This window comes from Ochlerotatus camptorhynchus, unplaced genomic scaffold, assembly GCF_037179485.1.
Source record: "Ochlerotatus camptorhynchus isolate MF236.1 unplaced genomic scaffold, CSIRO-AGI_Acam_v1.1 ptg000082l, whole genome shotgun sequence".
Taxonomy (NCBI): Eukaryota; Metazoa; Arthropoda; class Insecta; order Diptera; family Culicidae; genus Ochlerotatus; species Ochlerotatus camptorhynchus.
Window position 1 is genome coordinate 3,101,450 of NW_027040572.1, and position 20,652 is coordinate 3,122,101.

Here is a 20,652-nt window from a genome sequence, read left to right on the forward strand (position 1 = left end):
CATCGATCATATCTTTTGATGGATAATTTTCCGAATGAGGTCGGAGATATGATCTCTCTTCTTCAGTGGAACTGTAGAAGTCTTATACCGAAACTTGACGCATTCAAATTTTTAGTTCACAACTCACTTTGTGACGCATTTGCTCTTTGTGAAACATGGCTTTCTTCAGACACCGATCTCCCTTTCCACGATTTTAACATTATTCGCCTTGATCGAGCAGATTCGTATGGAGGGGTGCTTCTAGGGATTAATAAGCTCCATTCCTTTTATAGAATCGATCTGCCTTCCGTGACAGGCATTGAAGTTGTCGCGTGTCAGGTAAATATTCGAGGTAAAAGCCTCAGTATTGCCTCAGTATATTTTCCTCCGAGAACTGCGATTTCTCGCCAAGGTCTCTCAGATATCTGCTCAGTTTTATCTGAGCCTCGGTTGATCTTAGGAGATTTTAACTCTCACGGTACAGGCTGGGGGGAACTGTACGACGACAACCGCTCAACCTTGATATACGACATGTGCGACATCTTCAAAATGACAATTCTGAACACCGGGGAAGCAACACGAGTAGCCAAACCTCCAGCAAGAGTAAGCAGATTAGACCTCTCACTTTGTTCGAGTTCACTATCGTTGGATTGCTCGTGGAAAGTAATCCAAGATCCCTACGGTAGTGATCATTTGCCAATCAAAATTTCTATTACCAATGGTTCATCTTCCACTCGCTCGGTTGACATCGCGTACGACCTCACGAAAAACATCGACTGGAAAAAATTTGCGGCCACGGTTCTCGGTGGTATTGAATCGGTTGAGATACTCCCTCCGCTGGATGAGTACTCCTTTTTATCGCGACTTATCGTTGACTCCGCTCTTCAAGCACAGACGAAACGCGTTCCGGGTGTTTCCATTCGCAGACGACCTCTCACTCCGTGGTGGGATAAGGATTGCACCAACGCGAACAGCGAGAAGTCCGCCGCGTTTAAACGCTTCCGCAAACACGGTAAGGTCGGGGATTTCGAGCGGTACACCGACCTCGAGAAAACTTTCAAGGGCTTGATTAAAGCCAAGAAACGCGGTTACTGGCGTCGGTTCGTCGATGGTTTGTCGCGAGAGACTTCCATGAGAACACTCTGGAATGGCGGCAGGAGAATGCGAAACGCGTCATCACCGGTCAACGAAGACAAGGAGTACTCAGACAGTTGGATATTCAGCTTCGCGCGGAAAGTTTGCCCGGATTCGGTGCCGGTTCAAACCAACGTTCGTGATCGTCCGTCGGGTAATAACGAAATAGATTCTCCGTTTTCGATGGTGGAATTCTCACTTGCTCTCCTCTCATGTAACAACTCAGCTCCAGGAATGGATAGAATCAAGTTTAACTTGCTCAAAAATCTCCCAGACGTCGCGAAGAGACGCTTGTTGAACTTATTCAATCAATTTCTGGAGCACAACATTGTTCCGGATGATTGGAGGCAAGTAAGAGTTATCGCCATTCGAAAACCCGGTAAACCCGCGTCGGATTATAACTCGTACCGTCCCATCGCGATGCTGTCCTGTATACGGAAATTGTTGGAGAAAATGATTCTTTTTCGTCTAGACAAATGGGTCGAGTCGAATGGTTTACTTTCAGATACGCAATTTGGATTTCGGAGAGGCAAAGGAACGAGCGACTGTCTTGCGTTGCTTTCAACTGAAATTCAACTGGCCTATGCGCAAAAACAGCAAATGGGTTCAGTTTTCTTGGACATTAAGGGGGCTTTTGATTCTGTTTGTATCGATGTCCTTTCGGATAAACTCCACGATAGTGGGCTTTCACCAATTATGAACAACTATTTGAGCAACTTGTTGTCTGAGAAATATATGAGCTTTTCTCATGAAAACTCGACAACTTCACGAATTAGTTACATGGGTCTCCCCCAGGGCTCATGTTTAAGCCCCCTTCTTTATAATTTTTACGTTAAAGACATTGATGGTTGTCTTGATGAAAATTGCTCGCTAAGGCAGCTTGCAGATGACGGGGTTGTGTCCGTTATAGGGCCAAGTGCACCGGACCTGCAAGGACCATTGCAAGATACCTTAGACAATTTGTCTACTTGGGCTATGAAGCTGGGTATCGAATTCTCTCCGGAGAAAACTGAGTTGGTTGTTTTTTCTAGGAAGCATCATCCTGCACAGTTTCAGCTAATGGGTAAAACAATCACTCAAAGTATTTCTTTTAAGTATTTAGGTGTCTGGTTCGATTCCAAATGCACATGGGGAAAACATATTGCGTATCTGAAACAAAAATGCCAGCAAAGAATTAATTTTCTTCGTACAATTACTGGAACTTGGTGGGGAGCACACCCGGAAGATCTGATCAGGTTGTATCGAACAACCATCTTGTCGGTTCTAGAGTACGGTAGCTTCTGCTTTCAATCCGCGGCAAAAACACATATCTTGAAGCTGCAACGGGTTCAATACCGTTGCCTCCGAATCGCGCTTGGCTGTATGCACTCGACGCATACGATGAGCCTCGAAGTACTCGCGGGTGTTCTCCCACTGACAGATCGTTTCGCGGAACTGTCCTTCCGGTTTCTTATCCGTTGTGAAGTAATGAACCCATTGGTAATAGAAAATTTTGAGAAGCTACTCGACAGAAATCTTCAAACAAGATTCATGAGTTTGTACTATGAGTACATGACGCTGGAGGTTGGTCCTTCTTCATTAATCTCCAATCGTGATTGCTTTCAAGCCTTCTATAGTTCCTCTGTAAATTTTGATCTGACCATGATGCAAGAAATCCATGGAATACCAGATCACCATCGGTCGATGGTTGTTCCCTCAATTTTCGCAATCAAGTACCACCATGTAAGTAACGATAAAAGATTTTTCACAGATGGGTCAACCATAAATGCTTCCACTGGATTTGGTGTATTTAATCAATTTCATAGCGCCTCTTATAAACTGCAGAAACCATGCTCAGTATACGTTGCGGAACTCGCAGCTATATTTTACGCAGTAGAGCGAATTGCCTCACTACCGTCTGACCATTATTTTATTTTTACGGATAGTCTTAGCTCATTGGAGGCTATTCGTTCAATGAGGCCGATGAAGCACTCCTCGTATTTCCTGCCTGAAATACGATCTAAACTGAGTGCTTTATCTAACTGCTCCTATACTATCACCTTAGCTTGGGTCCCATCTCATTGCTCAATTCCGGGTAATGAGAAAGCGGACTCATTGGCTAAGGTGGGCGCTATGGAAGGCGATATTTTTGAGCGACAAATCGCCTTCAACGAATTTTTCTCCATTGCTCGTCAGCAAGTCCTCATCAGTTGGCAACAAAAATGGAATGATGGTGAATTGGGAAGATGGTTACATTCTATTCTCCCTCAGGTGTCGAACAAGCCATGGTTCAAAGGGTTGGACATGAGCCGTGACTTTATACGCGTTATATCAAGGCTTATGTCCAATCACTGCTCGTTAGACTCGCATTTCTATCGAATTGGGCTCTCAGGCAGCAATTTATGTGCGTGTGGCAGTGGTTATCACGATATCGAGCACGTTGTTTGGTCATGTACCTTACACCGTGTTGCCAGATCTGAGTTATCCATATCCCTCAGGGCCCGAGGAAAACAACCCGCGATACCCGTTAGAGATGTCTTGGCGAGCCGAGACCTCGACTATTTGAATTTAATTTATGTGTTTTTAAAACGGATAGATTTGAGGATTTAGTAGTTAGTGTCATCTTGTGTTCTCCCAAGTTGTTAGTTGCCCATCGGTGTACCCCCATGTTTGTCTTTTTCATCAGAGTGTCGCCTAGTTCGAGATCAAGAGCACATTGCTCTCCAAACCTTGTGTTCACAATCCCTACCCTGCCATCCATTTGTTACAATTTGTTACCCCTAACCTCGAGATAGCCGCGAGTAATCGGCCTCCGCTTTACTAACGTTAGTTTTAAGTAATTTTGTTATTTAAACAATGAATATCGGCTCCGCAAAGCTACAGCAAATGAGCCTGGAAAAATAAACGAATTATAAAAAAAAAAAAAAAAGATGCCGTATCACTATTATTAGGAGTGATCGCCATTGTTTGACTACTTAATATCATTATCCCAGCAAGGCATTACACTTCGAATAAAGTGCACTGCCGTACTGGGAGTTGTTCTCCAAATGTCAAAGGGTACTATCAGCCCCTCGAAGAACTTACGCCTTTTATTGAAAATTGCAAATGTTCCGAGTCCTCCTTTTCTATGCCACAGAAGCGACATACATCATCTCGAAGTGTTCCAATCAGCTTCAAGTGATAACGGCTCGGACAATGAGCTATTATAAGACCTGTATATATGTTATGATCTTTCTTAGAAAATTCCAGGATGTTGTGGATCACAAAAATGTTTGGATTAATGAATCGCTTCGACTGCCTAGCAATAGAAGTGTTCTTCCAGTTTTCCTCCGCTTTTGAAGATTCCCACGCTTTTAGTTCCATTCTAAGAGATGCAGCCGATAAGCCACACAAGGGCTCTGGCCCTATGAACTTATGAGAAGATCCGAATCTTGCTAGTGCATCAGCTCTTTCATTTCCGTTAATCCCGCAATGACCAGGAACCCAATATAAGTTGACTTGATTATGACTAAACAATTTTTGAAGTGATTGAACATACTCCCAGACAAGCTTTGATGTACATGTCGCCGATTTTAAAGCATTTAGAGCAGCTTGACTGTCGGACATTATGCATATATTTGAACTCTTAAAGGTTCTACGCAAACATATAATAGAACACTTTAAAATTGCTTGGATTTCAGCTTGAAACACAGTTGGCCATCTGCCCATAGGAACCGATATGTCTATCCCTGGGCCCACTTGATTGTTCAATCTTGAACCATCTGTATAAAAAACAATCGATCCTGGACGAAGAATCGGACCATCAAATTGCCATGAATTACGCCCAGGGTCAAATACTTGAAAAATCGATTGAAATTGTATCTTTTCTCCATCCAGGCTTCGTTGTTTCTTACTAGAGAGTTGATACTAAAAGTTTTTAGAATCCTAAGATGTCCTCTAAGGTCTCCTTCAAAGAGTTTCACTGACCTTGTAATCCTTAGAGCACACTTTTCGGCTTCTAATTGTACAAATTGATGAAATGGTAGCACATAAAGCAAAGCATCCAATGCCTTCGATGGTGTACTTCTCATTGCACCTGTTATTGAGAGAGTTGCTAACTTTTGGAGTTTTTCTAACTTTCTCTGAATAACACTCTCTTTTGTTTTTGGCCACCAGACCAATGCACCATAAGTAACCCTGGGTTTCATAATTTCCGAGTAAATCCAATGGATCATTTTCGGTTTCAGTCCCCACTGTTTACCGAATGTTCTTTTGCTTATCCATAGAGCATTAGTAGCTTTGTTTGTTGCCTGCTCTAGATGCATGTTCCAATTAAGTTTACTATCAAGGATTCTGTTGGCGATAATACAATCATATTTGCCACGTACAATTATGGCTACATCATCTGCGAAGCCAACTATTTCGAAGCCTTGAACTATTCAATTTTTGAGAAGATCATCAACTATTAAAGATCACAATAGAGATTATAACACGCCTCCTTGCGGGCATCCTTTAATTGCTCTTACACTGATGAGTGAGCTTGCAAGGTTTGCTGATATTTCTCTTTTTGATAACATCTCATTGATCCAATTTACAATGCTTTGAAGTTTTCGATAATTGGTGCCTGATTGACAGAATGTCATTAAATGTGTCCAAGTGCTCGGCCATCTCCTTCGGTCGAAAACATGCGATGTACTTGCACAATTACGCCTTAAAAGGGACGAGCTTGATACGTGAATCAACTATTAAGGATTTGGGCATCATGCTCGACTCCAAGCTACTTCACCAAGGACAACACCGTTTATGCCGTATCTAAGGCTTCATCGCACCTAGGATTTTCATTCCGTTTCGCCAAAAGCTTCAAGGACGTGTATATTGCCTGAAGGCGTTATATTGTTCTCTTGTTCGTCCTATACTGGAATATTCAGCCGTCTGCATTCTATCAAAACGCTATCCAGAGGATTGAAGCTGTTCAGCGAAAATGTGTTCGATTTGCTTTGCGACATTTTCCTTGGCCTGACCCACGTAACTTACCGGGCAATAAACGGTTTTCAATTTTGGCCCAATGTCACCCCGTCTTACGGTACATCAGTTGACATCTTCACATATATTTCATGAGTATCTATAGACTCTATAGCATCGAATGTTTTACCTTTGTTATTATCAAACTAGAATGCTGCTTTCTTAACGCCCACGCACATTAGATCCGAATCGGACGCGTTGCGGCAAAATGACAGCTAAATCTATTGTCTGACTGTCAAATTTACGTCAACGCAACGCAAACGGATCTAATAACGATTAGCTACAAAAAAAAAGAAGAACACAACCCGACTTTCCACTCGTCGAATAAAAATATCTATAGTTTATATTCTTTATCACATTTCAGGGAGTATCTTGGCAAATTCAGGAATCATATATAGACTAGATAAAAAAGGAATCATCTATAGAAGATCAGGTAACACATGAAGGAAATTCCGTGGGACCTCCCTTAGTTCAGTCGGTAAATGCGCAGCGACAAAGCAAGACCATGCTGGAGGTGGTTGGGTTCGATTCCCGGTCCGGTCTAGAAATTTTGCGGGTTGACAAATTGCCACACAATTATACCAATGCAAAAATGATACAGGCATCGAAAGCTCTCAATTTATATATGTGGAAGTGCATCTAGAACGCTAAGTTGAGAGTACGAAAGAAGCTAATATGCAATGAGCAATAAGCTTGAAATACGAGGAAGAAGAAGAAGAAGAAGAAGAGAAGAAGAAGAAGGTAAATTCCGAAAACATCAGACAATTTTTGAGAACTTCAGAACCATTCGATTGATTTCAGACAAGGTTCAGGTGTTCTAACAACACTGTCCAGAAAACTTAAACGAGGTTACGAACTAATACAAAATTCTGAAATCTTCATATCAATTAGCATTTGAGAAATTGCAGGATCTTCAGAAAAATTCGGTAGTTCCGAGACATTCAAGAACGTCCAGAACAACATGGAAGGTTAAAGATTTGTTATGGTAAGTTCCGATTGCTTTAGGTCAGTTCAATAGATTTCAGGAAAATTTCGATAACTTCAGTGAAGATCTATGAACTTTAGGCCAGGTCTATTAACTTCAAGAAAATTGTAGCAACTTTGCGGAGGATGCCAAAACTTCAGTTGAGTTCGTCCTGTCCAGTCTAAGAACTCAGTGCAGGTTCATGATTTGGTAAATCAGGGAAGTTTCTAGAATTTCAGATACATTTCGATTACTTTAAGGCAGTTCCATTAAATCCAGAAAAAGAGAACCTTCAAGAAGTTTCAAAAATTAAAAATAGTCTTGAGAACATCAGGGAAGTTTGGAGTACTTAAGAAAAATGTCTGAAACTTCACAGAGGTATCAAGAAATTCCACAGAATCTGCAGAAAACGTGGGGATGTATAGAGATCTTACAGGAAGCATTATTCATTTCAGGGCTACTGTTCTATGAACTTCAGGTATATTCAGAGAACTTAAGGAAAATCGAAAAACCTTCAAAGAAGTCCAGAGAAATTTAGAAAAATTGTCACAATTTTAATTTCTTCTTCTTCTTTAACAAGTTCGAGGAATTTTAGGGACGTCTATAGATCTGCCGAAAATTGTAGAAAACTATAGACATACTTTGGAATCTTTAGAGATGTCCAGAGTTTTTCAAGGAAGTGTAATATTTTTTCAAACAGTTCCATTAATTTCAGGGCAGCACCAAGAACGTCCGGAGATTTATGAGAACTTCAAGATAGCTCCGAGAACACCAGGGAAGATCAGAGAACCTCAGGGAAGTCAATTTAACTTCAAGGAAATTGCAGGAAATTTACAACATAAGTTCAAAGATACTATAACTTTTCTTATGACCAACAATGTCATTCCCGATCGGTTTGGTGTCTTTGACAATATTGCAGACAATGGATGAGACTATTTGAAAAAAAAAATATGCACTTTAAAAAGAAATAAAACTTTAATTTCAAATAAAATCTTAAAAACAATTTTTCTTAAAAAAAGGATTTTTGTTTTTTTTTTTATTTGTTGGTATGTTTTAAGGGACAAAATATGCCATGTATTGCACTATAGGGCAAGATGGAGAAATGATGGACAAAACAGTTATGATTTAAAAAAAAACTCCAGTTTTTGGAAAAATATCCAAAACTTAGTCCAATTACTTTTTCACTTTATATAATGAAAGTACACCAAATTTACAATAAAAAAGCACCTGGGAAAAATTTTGCTAAGTCGCACCGTTTTCGAGATGTAGCTGTTTAAAAGTAGATATTTTTAAATTATTTTGGATATTTTCCCAAAAACTTGAGTTTTTTAAAAATATTATAACTTTTATGTCCATCTTGGCCTATAGTGCAATAGATGGCATTTTTTGTCCCCTAAAACATATCAACAAATAAAAAAAAACAAAAATCCTGTTTTTAAGATTTTATTTGAAATAAAAAAAAAAGTTGGGTATTTTTTTAGAGTGCATATTTTTTTCAAATAGTCTCATCCATTATCTGCAATATTGCCGAAGACACCAAACCGATCGGGCAAACAGTTTCATTATTCACAAGGATGTTTAGAGTATTTCGAGATAGATTAGAGAACTTTAGAGCAGTTCCATTAGTTAATTGGAGGAAATTTCAAGAAGTTTCAAAAATTATGAAACATTGCAAGAATTTTAGGAATGTTTCAAAAATTTCTTGAAGTTTGCAGGGTTTTCAGGGACATGAATATCAGGAAAATTACGTTAGATAATTTCCGAGAACTTCTTGAACATTTAGGGAGAGTTTAGAGGTTTCAAAGGAAGTTTTGAGGATCAGAGCCCTTTGGGCAGATACAATTACTTCAAGTAAGTACAGAAAGCTTAAAAAAAATCTAGAGTTACGGGAAGTTCCAAGATGTTGAAGAATTAGTCATTTTGTTTCGACTAGATCACAATTTTATCATCTTCAACGTTTCGGTTCAGGGGTTGAAATCCCCATCAAGGCTAGTTTTAGTTTGAGATCGTAATTGCGCGAAAGACAACTTTATATCCCCTGAAGATGGCCAAGTCCAAAGACCGAAACGTCGGACATAAAACATTGTTTATCCATGGTTAAATTGAAAAACAAATATTCGAAAAATGTAGTATTTTTCAAATACATGGAGAGCTGATAGTAGACAAGATTCGTCGAAAAAGATTAATTTCAAGAGTATTCCTAATAGAATTCCTGGGTAATTCTAAAAAGTATTTCGTATAGAATTCCAAGAAAAATTCCAAGGTAATTTTGAAAAGCATTTCATGATTGTGAGGAGATGTCCATTAAATTTTTTTTTTTTTATTTTCAAATTAAATTCTGAGGAAAATTTCAAAGAATTTTCGAGGAGAATTCAAAGGGAACTATCAAGACAATACCAACCAAATTTGAATGGCATTTCCGATGGAGGTTCTTAGCACAATTTCAAGACAAATTTGATAAACACTCCACATAAATTCTAAGAGAATTCTGAAATCTGAAGATTATTTTTAAAATGCTAAGGAACATTTTCGGTAGCATTCCAAGTTGAATTATTCAGGGAATTCCGAGAGAATAATAATAATAGTTTTAAGTAGAATTTCATGGCATTTTTTACTCAAAACTTCTTAGCAGAATTCTTTAAAAACTAGTGGAATTCTTTGTAATTGTATAATCCTAAAGAAATTTTAATGCGCATTCAAAGGGAGTTCTGATAAAATCTCCCATGCAATCGTGACAAGAATGCCAATAAGTTAGTCTGATGACCAGAAATCAAAGAGAATCTGAATCTGAGGGTAGTTAGTTAGTTAGTTTTATTAATAAAAGAGGCTTTTAGCCTTTGGCTGGTTCGCCTCTAGGAATCTGAGGGTGGTTTCAATGGAATTACGAGGAAGATTCTTTTGGAAATCTTAGATGAATATCAAAGCACTTCTGGGAGCATACCTAGAGAATATTTAGGAGAATGCTCCAGGAATGCTGGCGAGAATTCCTAGGAAATTTGCAGGAGATTCTCAATGAATCTCTGGAAGATTTCCAAGGAAATTTGGTGGAGGTTTCCAAATTAATACTCAGGGAATGCTGAGAATGTTCACATGGAATTTACGGGATTCTTAGAAAAGAGCAGAAAAATATGCGCAGAATTCCATAGTTATTCTGAAAGGTATAATTCAGGGCTGGTAGCCATCACTGCTGTCAAAAATAGTGATTTTAGTGACCATGTTGAAGAAATAAGTGACTAAATAGTGACTGTTAGTTTTAAAATTAGTGACTAAAAAGTGACCCTGAATTGAATTAAAAATAAATTTTATTGAAAACTCTTAGGAATTTCTGAGGAGCACAACTCCTGTGATTTTAGTGACCATGTTGAACTTCAAAGGAAAATTCCAAGGGCATTCTGAGAATAATTTCATAAAGTGTGTGGGAGAAAACAAATTCGGAGCATAAGTCCTAGGATTTTTTTTGAAAATACTAAAATAAGGATTACAATTAAATCTGAGAAAAACTCCAGGACATCTTCAAAGGAATTCGGAAAATAAATTCAGAAGAATTTTCCAAACAAATTATGAGAAGAAATCTAAGGAAATTGTGAGTAGAAATGCCAATGAATTCTTAGGAGACTTTAAATGTGAGTAGAATTCAAGGGAAGGAGTGAGATTCAAAAGGAAATCTGAAATGAATTCAATGAATATTCTGATAATCTTTCCAAAGGGTGTCTTATTGTGGAGAATTTCAAGATAATTCCGCAAAAAACTAAAAGAAAATTGAATTCGAAGGATAGCTTCATCGAAATTTCCGTTGAATATGAAATGGACTATTCTGAGAACTTCCTAATTTTTTTCCTAAGAAGTTCTCGAAATGTTTCTGAATACCACTGTCTTTCTGTAAAGTTTTCTAAGTTTTTCTAAATTTCTGGAACTTTTGTGCTCCCGCAATTTTCATGGAATTAGAATGAAATAATTAGTATAGTTTTATGATTATCATTTAAGTTCTCATGATTTTTCTGAAGTTCATGAAACTTCCATTAAATCATAGACACTAATTTAAAACTTCTTCAATAGTTTAGACTTTCCGGGTGTTATTAAAACTGCCTAAACGAATTTCTTTAAAGTTCTCTAGGTTGCCCTGAATTTATCAGTATTTTTTAACAACCCACAACTTTACTGAAATTAATTGATTTGCCTTGAAGTTTGGACAATTTTCCTTAAGTATTCTAACAATTAAAAACACTCACTTATTTTCCCTGAACTAAGCTTACCTGAAGTTCTCTAAATTTGTTTGTTCGGCAAATTTTCTGATATATTATATATTTAAAATTCCCTGACGTTTTTAGATCAATCATAGAATTCTTGGAATACCCCATAATTCAACGGAATTCCTTGTAAGTCGCTGCAAATTTGCTTAAGTTAATGGGATTATTCTGAAGCTATTTGATCGTCCTCGAAGTACTCGGAACTTTGCTGAATATCATGAAACATCTAAATTCTAAGTTCTCTGGAATTTTTTGAAGATATTTATCGCTGCTTGCTAAAATAATTCTCGCATTTTTTTAAATGAATGGAACTTCGTTGATATTCTATAATCAACTTAGCTAAACTTTCGTATTTTTTAAAGTTCTTGATATTTCCATGATATAACACCCTTAAAATACTCTCTTTTTATCACGTTCCAGAAGTTCTATCGGAGCTTTGTTGAAGTTTCTGGAACTTCTTTAAGGTTTCTACAATTTTCTTTAAATTATTTGAACTGCCCTTTGATTCTCTGATCTGTCTTGATGTTCTCGAAGCTTCCCTAAAGCTCTCAATTCTATTGAAGATAAATTTCCCTGAAATTCTTTGGACTTCTGTGAAGTTCCTGAAATATTTATGAAGTTTTCATAAATTATCTGATGGTCTCTGTACTTCCCTGAAATTCTCGGAACATCTTAAGGGTTCTAAAATTTCCTGAATTTACGATTATAGATATTAAAACTGCTCTAAAAAGTCTGAACTAAAGTCATGGGAACTGCTCTTAAGATCTGAAATTCCCCAAAGATCTCTAGATCTAGCTTTTCCGAGGTGCTTAGATTTTTTTTTTAAATTTGCACAATACCCCTCAAGGTTTCTATATTTCTCAAGTTTGCTTAACACCTGTGATGTGCTCTGAAATTCTAGGAACTTCATAAAAGTTTCTGAAAATTTCAAAATGTTAAAAGAACCGATTTGAGGATCTTAAAGCTTCCAGTAAGTTCCCCATAATTTCAGTGTGTTAACTTCCCTTATGTTCCCGCAGTTTGTTTATGGAGCTTTACTGAAATTCTCAGAATTTCCTTTCATTCCTCAGAACTTCTTCAAAGTTCCTACAATTGTTGTGAAGTTAATGGGACTGCAATGAAGATCTCTAATACTTCATAAAGTTAATTACGAACTTGAAATAAATATTCCAATGAAATATTAACGAGAATAAAGGAGACACATTTAAGCGAGTTCTTCGAGGAAAATTTTACAGTTACGGAAAGAAATGTGATGGAGAAAATCCCATGATTAGTCTTGAGAAATTTGGGCAAATACTCTGAGAAGTAGGTGGGATGATTCGAAGATAATGCTTGAGAAAACTCCGAAGAAAACCTGTTAAGAGTTGGAATTATTACCATAATTCAGACATACATTTTAAAATACTATGTACGAGATGATGTCCAGTTGAGACGTGGAAAGTCTGGTTAGGTGTGTTCTAATTGTTTCCCTTTATCTTTGGCAATTACCTTGGCCTAATCCTGTTCACATTCACCAACCAGACAGCGAACCCAACCAAATCGCTGCTTCCGTGAAATTCAACAACGGCGACATATCCACTAGGAACATTACAGGAGTATACTCACCACCGTCCACATCACGGGCTGACACCGGAGAACCTTCCCCGGTGACATCCCCGGGATTGATTATACCTTCATAGATGGACCGTCCCTGGTGTTGCAGTGGCAGGTAGGAATCATCCGCAGGAGTTTGAGTGGCCTGCGATACTCCTAGCACCATGTGCGGTGGCGTGCCCGGCGATTGATGATCCGACGACGAACGAGGCAGGGTGGAACTATCTGCACATTCTGTGGAGGGGGATTCGGGAACACGAGCTTAGCATTGGTTTTCTCTTCGTTTAAAGATAGTTGAGCATCGAAAGCGAAAGTCACTACAGACCCGGCCTCATTGACAGTGTGAGACTATTTACATAAAGCTTAGAGCGATAGTTGTAACCTAATTTCACCCAAAAGAAGCAAATTTACCGTCACCGTCCAAAGCTACTAGCCACAATAATGAGAAGTTCTTTTTGTTCCATTGTAGTGAAAAGAATATCTACTCAAACAGCTTTATTCACGCGCAAATCCCCATTCATAAGATCCCACAGCTAAGCAAACCACCGACCGCAGTAAGTTTTCGTAAGCATTCTTAACCTAGAGCAACTGGCAGACAGCTGCAAAGCAGTCTTCTTGTCGAGATACTTCACCAGCAGCATTGCTACGATTTCATTCGGCAACCCGCTGAGAGATGGATACATCGTAACATCCTCGTCGAGACAGAGGGCAACTCGAACCGGAACGAAAAGATGGTTCTTGAGTTTGAGGGAAAGTTCCTTCAAATTTTGAAAAGACAGGCTGAGCTTCTGCAGATTGACCAGCGGTATGTAACGAGCCACTGGGAGTAGGATGCTCATTCCAGCAATATCCACACGTCGGGGAGTAGTGAACGTCATACAAAGGAAGTCGCCACTTTTGATACCGACGAGGGAGCACAGCTCGTCGGATCCCAACAGATGCAGGTCCAACCGATAGCTTCTGCTCGTACGATTGTAGAAATTGCTTGGCAAAATTCCGGAGAAGAGCCGAACTACGTTGCTATCGAAGGAAGCAAATATCGGCTGCAAACGACTGGACATGTACAGAATACGATGCCCTTCGGGGATGAATCCGGTCTCAAGTGCGACATTATAGATAGTCATGAACAGCAAATCGAACGCATTAATCTCTATTTCCTGCTGATAGCGCTGAATGAAATGTTGTAGCAATCGAGCCAGGTTCTTCGATAGCTGAGATTTTGTGCTGTCTTCGACGAGAAGTTCCACATTGAGATCGGTTATCGTTTTTTTCGCAGCTGGAAATGGAAAGTACGAAAAATAGAATTAGGTACTTCTCACGCCGAACATCAGCAGCAAAATCTCAACCAAGGAATAGGGAGGATACCAAAAACTGAAAAACCCTTAATTAAAGCAGATCCCAGAGAGAACCCGAAAGCAAACCACAACCCTTCTTAAAACCAAATGCAAACAAAAGCAAACCTTCGTTCTCCTCAGCGACGGTTTCCAGGTTGTGAATCTGGTACGGAACGGACGACGACGAGCCAGCTTCTTCTGGTGCCCCTCCCTGTCCGGATGAGTAATTCGATTCCATTGTTGTTTCATGCGCAACTGATAAGGCACCGGGATTCTTCTGGTACGTTTCTTCAATCACAAAACTTCATTCGGCAAAATCACCAGTCATCGACTAACTTTTGTTAAAAATAACACCAACAACAGCAAATAACGACAACCAGAAACTCTGACAGCATGCAACAAGTAGAATGCCAACCATTCCCGGAAAACAGCTCCCACAAGAAATCCGCTAGCCGATTCACGATTACTTTCCACTGTTTGCACTACTCATTACGGTTCATAAAAACAATCAAACAACATTCGCGACACGACAAAATGCACAACCGAAACGCCGCCGCGCGAGAGAAACTCACCTCACTTCACTGTTCTTCACCCCAGTTTTGCTGAAATTCTTTTCACACTTCCAAATTCATCAACTTATTGGCGATAAGAATCCGATATCAGACATGATAAGAATTCGGAAATATTACGCGAATTGCGGAGCAAAAATTACGGGATTTGCACCTGCAGCGCAGCGAAAAAACGACCGAAGAACTCGCCAGAAAAAAAAACATGCACTGACAGCAACGTTTGAATCTGTCAACCCCAGTGTGAATAAGACGGGGGCGCAGATTCAAAATATAAAAAAAATACAGGGTGAGAAAAAAATACCAAGATGTCTACACTGCTCTTGGCACCTCGATCGCTGAACCGAAGGATATCGCCGACGAATTGGGTTCTTTAAGGGTATTGAGGTAAATGCATATTCGTAATCTGCATTAAAAATGGAACCCAAACCCAAAATTTCATCAATTTTGGCACACTGGAACTATTTTAAATAAGTACGATTACATTTGCAAAAATCACATAATTAGCGCCCCTCGGTGTCACTTTGTATGGGAGCGAGCTGTCAGTTTCGTCAGTTTAGTGTCAAACAGTGAAGTTATTATTTTGCTTTAAATCATGATTTAAAAATCGAGATGAAAGTGCGTGGGGTTGAAAAAAATATCGCTGTGCTCAGAAAATGAAGCTCTTTCAGATGATATAGAAAAACCGATATATTTTTCAAAATTTAAGAACCCAATTAGGAAAATATTTTGCCGGCCTGTCTGCTGTCAGTGGCTACGACAGTGATTTCGTTCAGCGTGTCAAACATTCCACAGCATTCGCGACATGCGAATTCCTCCCGATGTTCCTGCTCTCCAGATCAACGAAGCTCTTACATTCCGGTAGCTTCAATTTGCCCTCGGCACCAGTAGCGGTAAATCTGACGGGCCGGACAAGATTGGATACCCGGTGTTAAAAAACCTCTCCCGCGACGGAAAAACTAGGCTACTCGCCCTCTTCCATGATCTATGGCTCACTGACTCGTACCCGGACCTCTGGAAACAAAGCTTGGTTGTGCCATAGAGGTAACTCTAAGATTAGAAGGTCCCGAAATAACGTGCTCAACTTTTTGGCTCAGCTCTGGTACTATCTTCGGTCCCAAGCTAATCGATTCACCCCTCGAAGCATAGGAAAATCCACTAACCCCTCATTTTATCTGTCAAACTTTCATAGCGAATCAAAACAAACATTGTGTAGTAGTAGAATTTCAACTAGAATGGGTTAGTTTCGTATTGATTGTTGGTTGTGACCTTTCTGAAGAACAACACGGCGCGTGAAGAAGCCCCCTCCTTTAGGCCGATTGCGCTCATTTGCTGCGTGGCAAAAGTGATGGAGAGAATGGTATATCGTCGTCTTAGGCAGTTCCTGGACTCAAACGACCTCCTTGACGAGCTCCTCCACTTACTTCGCATCCCTCGGGAAAGTACGTAAGGAAGCCCAGGAAAACGGTCACCATGCGGAGTTAGTATCCCTTGATATTTCAAAGACGTTCAAGAGGACATGGACACCTGGTGTCATCAGGCAGCTCGTCGGCTGCGGCCTGGAAGGTCACATCACACATTTTGTACGGAATTTCCTCCTTGATCGTACCTTCCAGGTGACTGTCGGGAACACTCGCTCGGATCCGCTACCCGAGGAAACTGGAGTGCCCCAGGAATGCGTGATAGTGGTAACGCTATTCCTGGTGGCAATGAACGGGGTATTCAGCCGATTGCCCAAGAACATGCACGTAATCGTTTAAGCAGACGACATACTCATCGTTGTAACGGGACGAACGACCAAGCAGACCAGGAACATAGCTCAAGCGGCAGTCTCCGCCGTCAGCAGGTTGGTTTTCAGCTCTCCGCGCCGAAGAGTGTACGGTGCCATATCTGTCACTCGGGCCAGCTGATTCGAGAACCACCGATCACCATCCAAGATCATCCAAGAGATCCGCCTTCGTGTCGCTCGGGCTGTTATCGACAGTCGACTTTTCTACGGCCTCGAAATAGCCTGCTTAGCCACCGAGAAGCTGAACTACATCCTCGCTCCGGTATACAATACTGGCCTTCTCCCTTCCACGCCTGCAGACGCAGCATGTGTGGAAATCGGAATTCTCCCTTTCCGCTATCGATCTGCTGCAGCCATTGCTACGAAAGCAGCTGCCCTCGCTGCTAAGACATCCGGGAACGAAAGTTGGACTCGGAGTGGCAGGACCGAACACTGCAACGAGTCAAAGTCTACCGGAGGAGTGTTACGTCTTTTCCGCTGAAGCCACAGCTATTCTAGACCCAGCCATCACTCCGGCAGATCAACCAATCCTCATGTTAATTGACTCACACACCGTCATCCAAGCGCTGGAAGCCGAAACCCCGAGCCACCCCTGGATACAAGCCATTACACGGTACGCCCCACCTTCAATCGTCTTTACGTGGATCCCCGGACACTACGGTGTTCCCGAAAACGAGGCTGCGGACAGACTGGCGGGATCTGGTGCATCCCGTCCCCGCTACACCAGGAACGTACCCCTCCTAGACGTCAGGCGTTGTGTTGTGAATACTATTATGGAAGCCTGGCAGCAGGAATGGTTCCATTCGCGGACTACTTTCCTGAAGAAGATCAAGGAAACCGTACGCTCCTGGCTGGACAACCAAACGTACAAGGACCAGTGGATCATCTCAAGACTCCGGACCGGCCATGCGATAATTTCCTGTAATTTCGGTGGGACACCTTTCCGCAAGGTTTGTTCAATTTGCAGTATCCCCGTCTGCCTGTCTGCCCGGAGTTCCAGAAGCTACGCGAACAACATGGACTCCCGGAGAACGTCAGTAATCTGCTTGGTTACGACTCCTCGACGTTGGCTGGGACAGTTCGACACACTCCAAACACACTTTCACCATAATTTTCCATCAATTTTAGGCCAACTTCCATAACTGACCACATTCAGCTAGTCCCATATAAATTTCAAGGAGCCAGCGCATCACGAAGTTCGGTAGGCAGAGTAAAGGTGAATTCAGATCTGAGCGTACATTAGCGGAGCGGAGCATAATTTGCGTTGGAATGAGAGAGACAACTAGTACTTTTCTCCCTCTCGTACCTTCGCAAAATCTCTCTCCGCGCGTGAAATATCGCTCAGATCTGAATACACCTTAAATGTACACGAGCTCCGCATCCTTCTCTCAGATTGACCATCAAGTATAGCTCCGTGAGAGCAAAATTTATCATCATCAAAATATGCTGGAGCTCAGCTTATTGATGACTCTTGATGGAGCTTTTGGCAAGCCTGGGTATAAGCACAAACGAAGTGACAGACGGAGCGGCTCGAAAACTTTGGTGACTAACCTGCTATTTCAATTTTTCAGTGTACCACATGGCAACACCACTACTACTAGATTGTACCACATGGCAACACTACTACTGGATTGTACTAGCATTTTCACCAAATGGGTATTAGAATGTTTTGGTTCTAATTCTTTCACTCTACTCAAAACTAAAATGCATAAAAAATGACAAAATGATACACTCTTTGCACACTGTCAAATAATCATTGTACACAAAATCAACTTTGTTCAAATCAAAACAAAAAAACTAACCCATCTGGTGGATGATGGCACAAGCTTCCAAGAAAATTCTATTACAGTGAACCACATTATTTTAATGGATTTCTTCGCCAGTTAATCGTCTGTCACTTCGTTTGTGGTATAAGTATAAGTTTGCATCAAAATGACCTCAAATTTAGGGAGAATTACTTGGAAGTGATTTGAAATCGATTGAACTTGGTGGAGCAAAATCAATATTTTGAACCACTCTAATACACATACACAGACATTTTCCTATCACTTCGAGCTTAAAGCCCTCTAGTAAAGGTATGGACGACTGTCACCACAAAACTGAAAAAAGTTGTTCCAGTTGAGCAAAGCAGTGCATTTTGACGGTTCGAACTACTTTTGACAGACGTCTATACTTTTACCACAAACGAAGTGACAGACGGAGCGGCTCGAAAACTCTGGTGACTAACCTGCTATTGCAATTTTTCAGTGTACCACATGGCAACACCACTACTACTGGATTGTACCACATGGCAACACTACTATTAGATTGAACTAGCATTTTCACCAAATGTACTAGAATGTTTTGGTTCTATCTCATTCACTCTACTCAAAACTGAAATGCATAAAAAAATGACAAAATGATACGCACTCTTTGCACACTGTCAAAGAATCATTGTACACAAAATCAACTTTGTTCAAATCAAAACAAAAAAACTAACCCATCTGGTGGATGATGGCACAAGCTCTCAAGAAAATTCTATTACAGTGAACCACATTATTTTAATGGATTTCTTCGCCAGTTAGTCGTCTGTAACTTCGTTTGTGCTTTTACTTAGAGGACTTTAGTCGAGCTTAGTCGAATGGTAGACGACACTCGGCACTCCGGGTCTCGGATCGAAAGTCGGTTTCCCAAGCGATAGGGGAAATGGATGTAATGTCGGCCTAAATGCCCTTAATTTGGGCCCATACATAAATTCAGCAATCCACTACATTTTCAATAGCGACCAAAAATATCCATTAGTACCGTCCCAATGACGCATACATCCTGATTTTTTTTTCATTTCGTTTAGGCAGGCCATTGGCAGGCTCAAATGTTATAAAAATAACTTAGCGGAGCCGAGTAACATACACCGAAAATAGTTTTCATGTAGCTTCCATTGGAAACACAAATGATTTCCATCCATAAACAAAATTAATGGAATTCATCTGAATTTCACATAACATTTATGCGATCACGTTAATTTTATATGATTTTTCATATGGATTTAATCGGCCTCATAATATTCATGTGATTTTGTGGTGGGATTTTTAGCTATGCGATCACATAAAAGCTATGTGAAATTCACATGGTTTTCATCCATTAGATATGTGATAAATTTTTTGAGTGTAGAATACCAATTATGGTATTCAAAATACAAAAAAAAAATATATACAAATATATTTTATCATATGATTTTTCAGGGTGGCGATCGAAGCGGCGACAAAGCGATCTTCTCCCGTGCACGCAACCGAGGGGGACGACTCTATCTACGATGCAAAAAAGATTGTGTTTTGCTGTGGCTAGCTGCGCGCACGCTGAGTAGATAGAAAGAAGATTTATGACGATTCTAAAGATTTCCTGCAAAAAATTGATGAGCAATGCAAGTAGATGCGACAAATGAAAGAAGATTGTTCGAAGATTGATTCGCTAGTGTGAGATTTGTTGACCATCTAAACTTGAGATTTAGATGTGTCGCCCCCCTCGCACGCAACTTCTTTCATTCCCGAATTTGTTCCTCATTTTCATTGAACCCGAATCGTGATCGCTGCTGCTGTTTCTGAAAATCGTTTCCCGTTGCATGCTCTCCGCTACTCTCGTCGGTCGTCGGGGTAGTCACGTCCATTTCGTTATCTTCATTCAACATCTCCAACCCCGTGTCCGTTTCCTGGTCGCTAATGACAAACGACGCACCTTCCACCACTACACCAGCATACGTACTGCTGCTGTTTTGTTTTCTTTCACTTTGCTTTCCTTTTTCCTTCAGTTGCTTCTCCGGTTCCTTCCGAGCCTTCCGCTTGGGACAGGAAAGCTTCCGGTGTCCGTCCGCCTTACACAGAAAACATTTATCTTTGTTGCCATCATAAAAAATATTTCCTTTGCGATTGAAGAATGTAATGACGTGGGGATTTCCTTCTTCACATCCATATATACACCGCGTATCCCTGTATATACCTCAAAACTCAGATCAGTTGCAAATTTCTCCCGGATGATGCGTTTAATTTTCCCATATTTCCCAGCACTTTATCCAGCTCGTTGTCGGGTACCT

The 20,652-nt window shown here is 40.4% G+C and overlaps 2 protein-coding genes across 6 annotated transcripts in view; one reads left to right on the plus strand and one right to left on the minus strand.

The window, feature by feature from the left end:
- LOC135698113 (phosphatase and actin regulator 4B-like) overlaps nt 1-14,970 on the minus strand; it is a 540,677-nt gene extending 525,707 nt beyond the window's left edge. For all 5 annotated transcript variants that reach the window (XM_065217985.1, XM_065217984.1, XM_065217986.1 and 2 more), the window contains exons 1-2: nt 14,358-14,970; nt 12,910-13,131 (exon numbers count right to left, since the gene is read on the minus strand). In XM_065217985.1, the coding sequence (XP_065074057.1) occupies nt 12,910-13,131; nt 14,358-14,469 (334 nt within the window). In that variant the 5' untranslated portion in view covers nt 14,470-14,970. The remainder of the gene's footprint in view (nt 1-12,909; nt 13,132-14,357) is intronic.
- Nucleotides 1-20,652, plus strand: part of Uev1A (Ubiquitin-conjugating enzyme variant 1A) — a 142,044-nt gene that overhangs the window by 89,974 nt on the left and 31,418 nt on the right. The gene's annotated exons all lie outside the window — the stretch shown is intronic.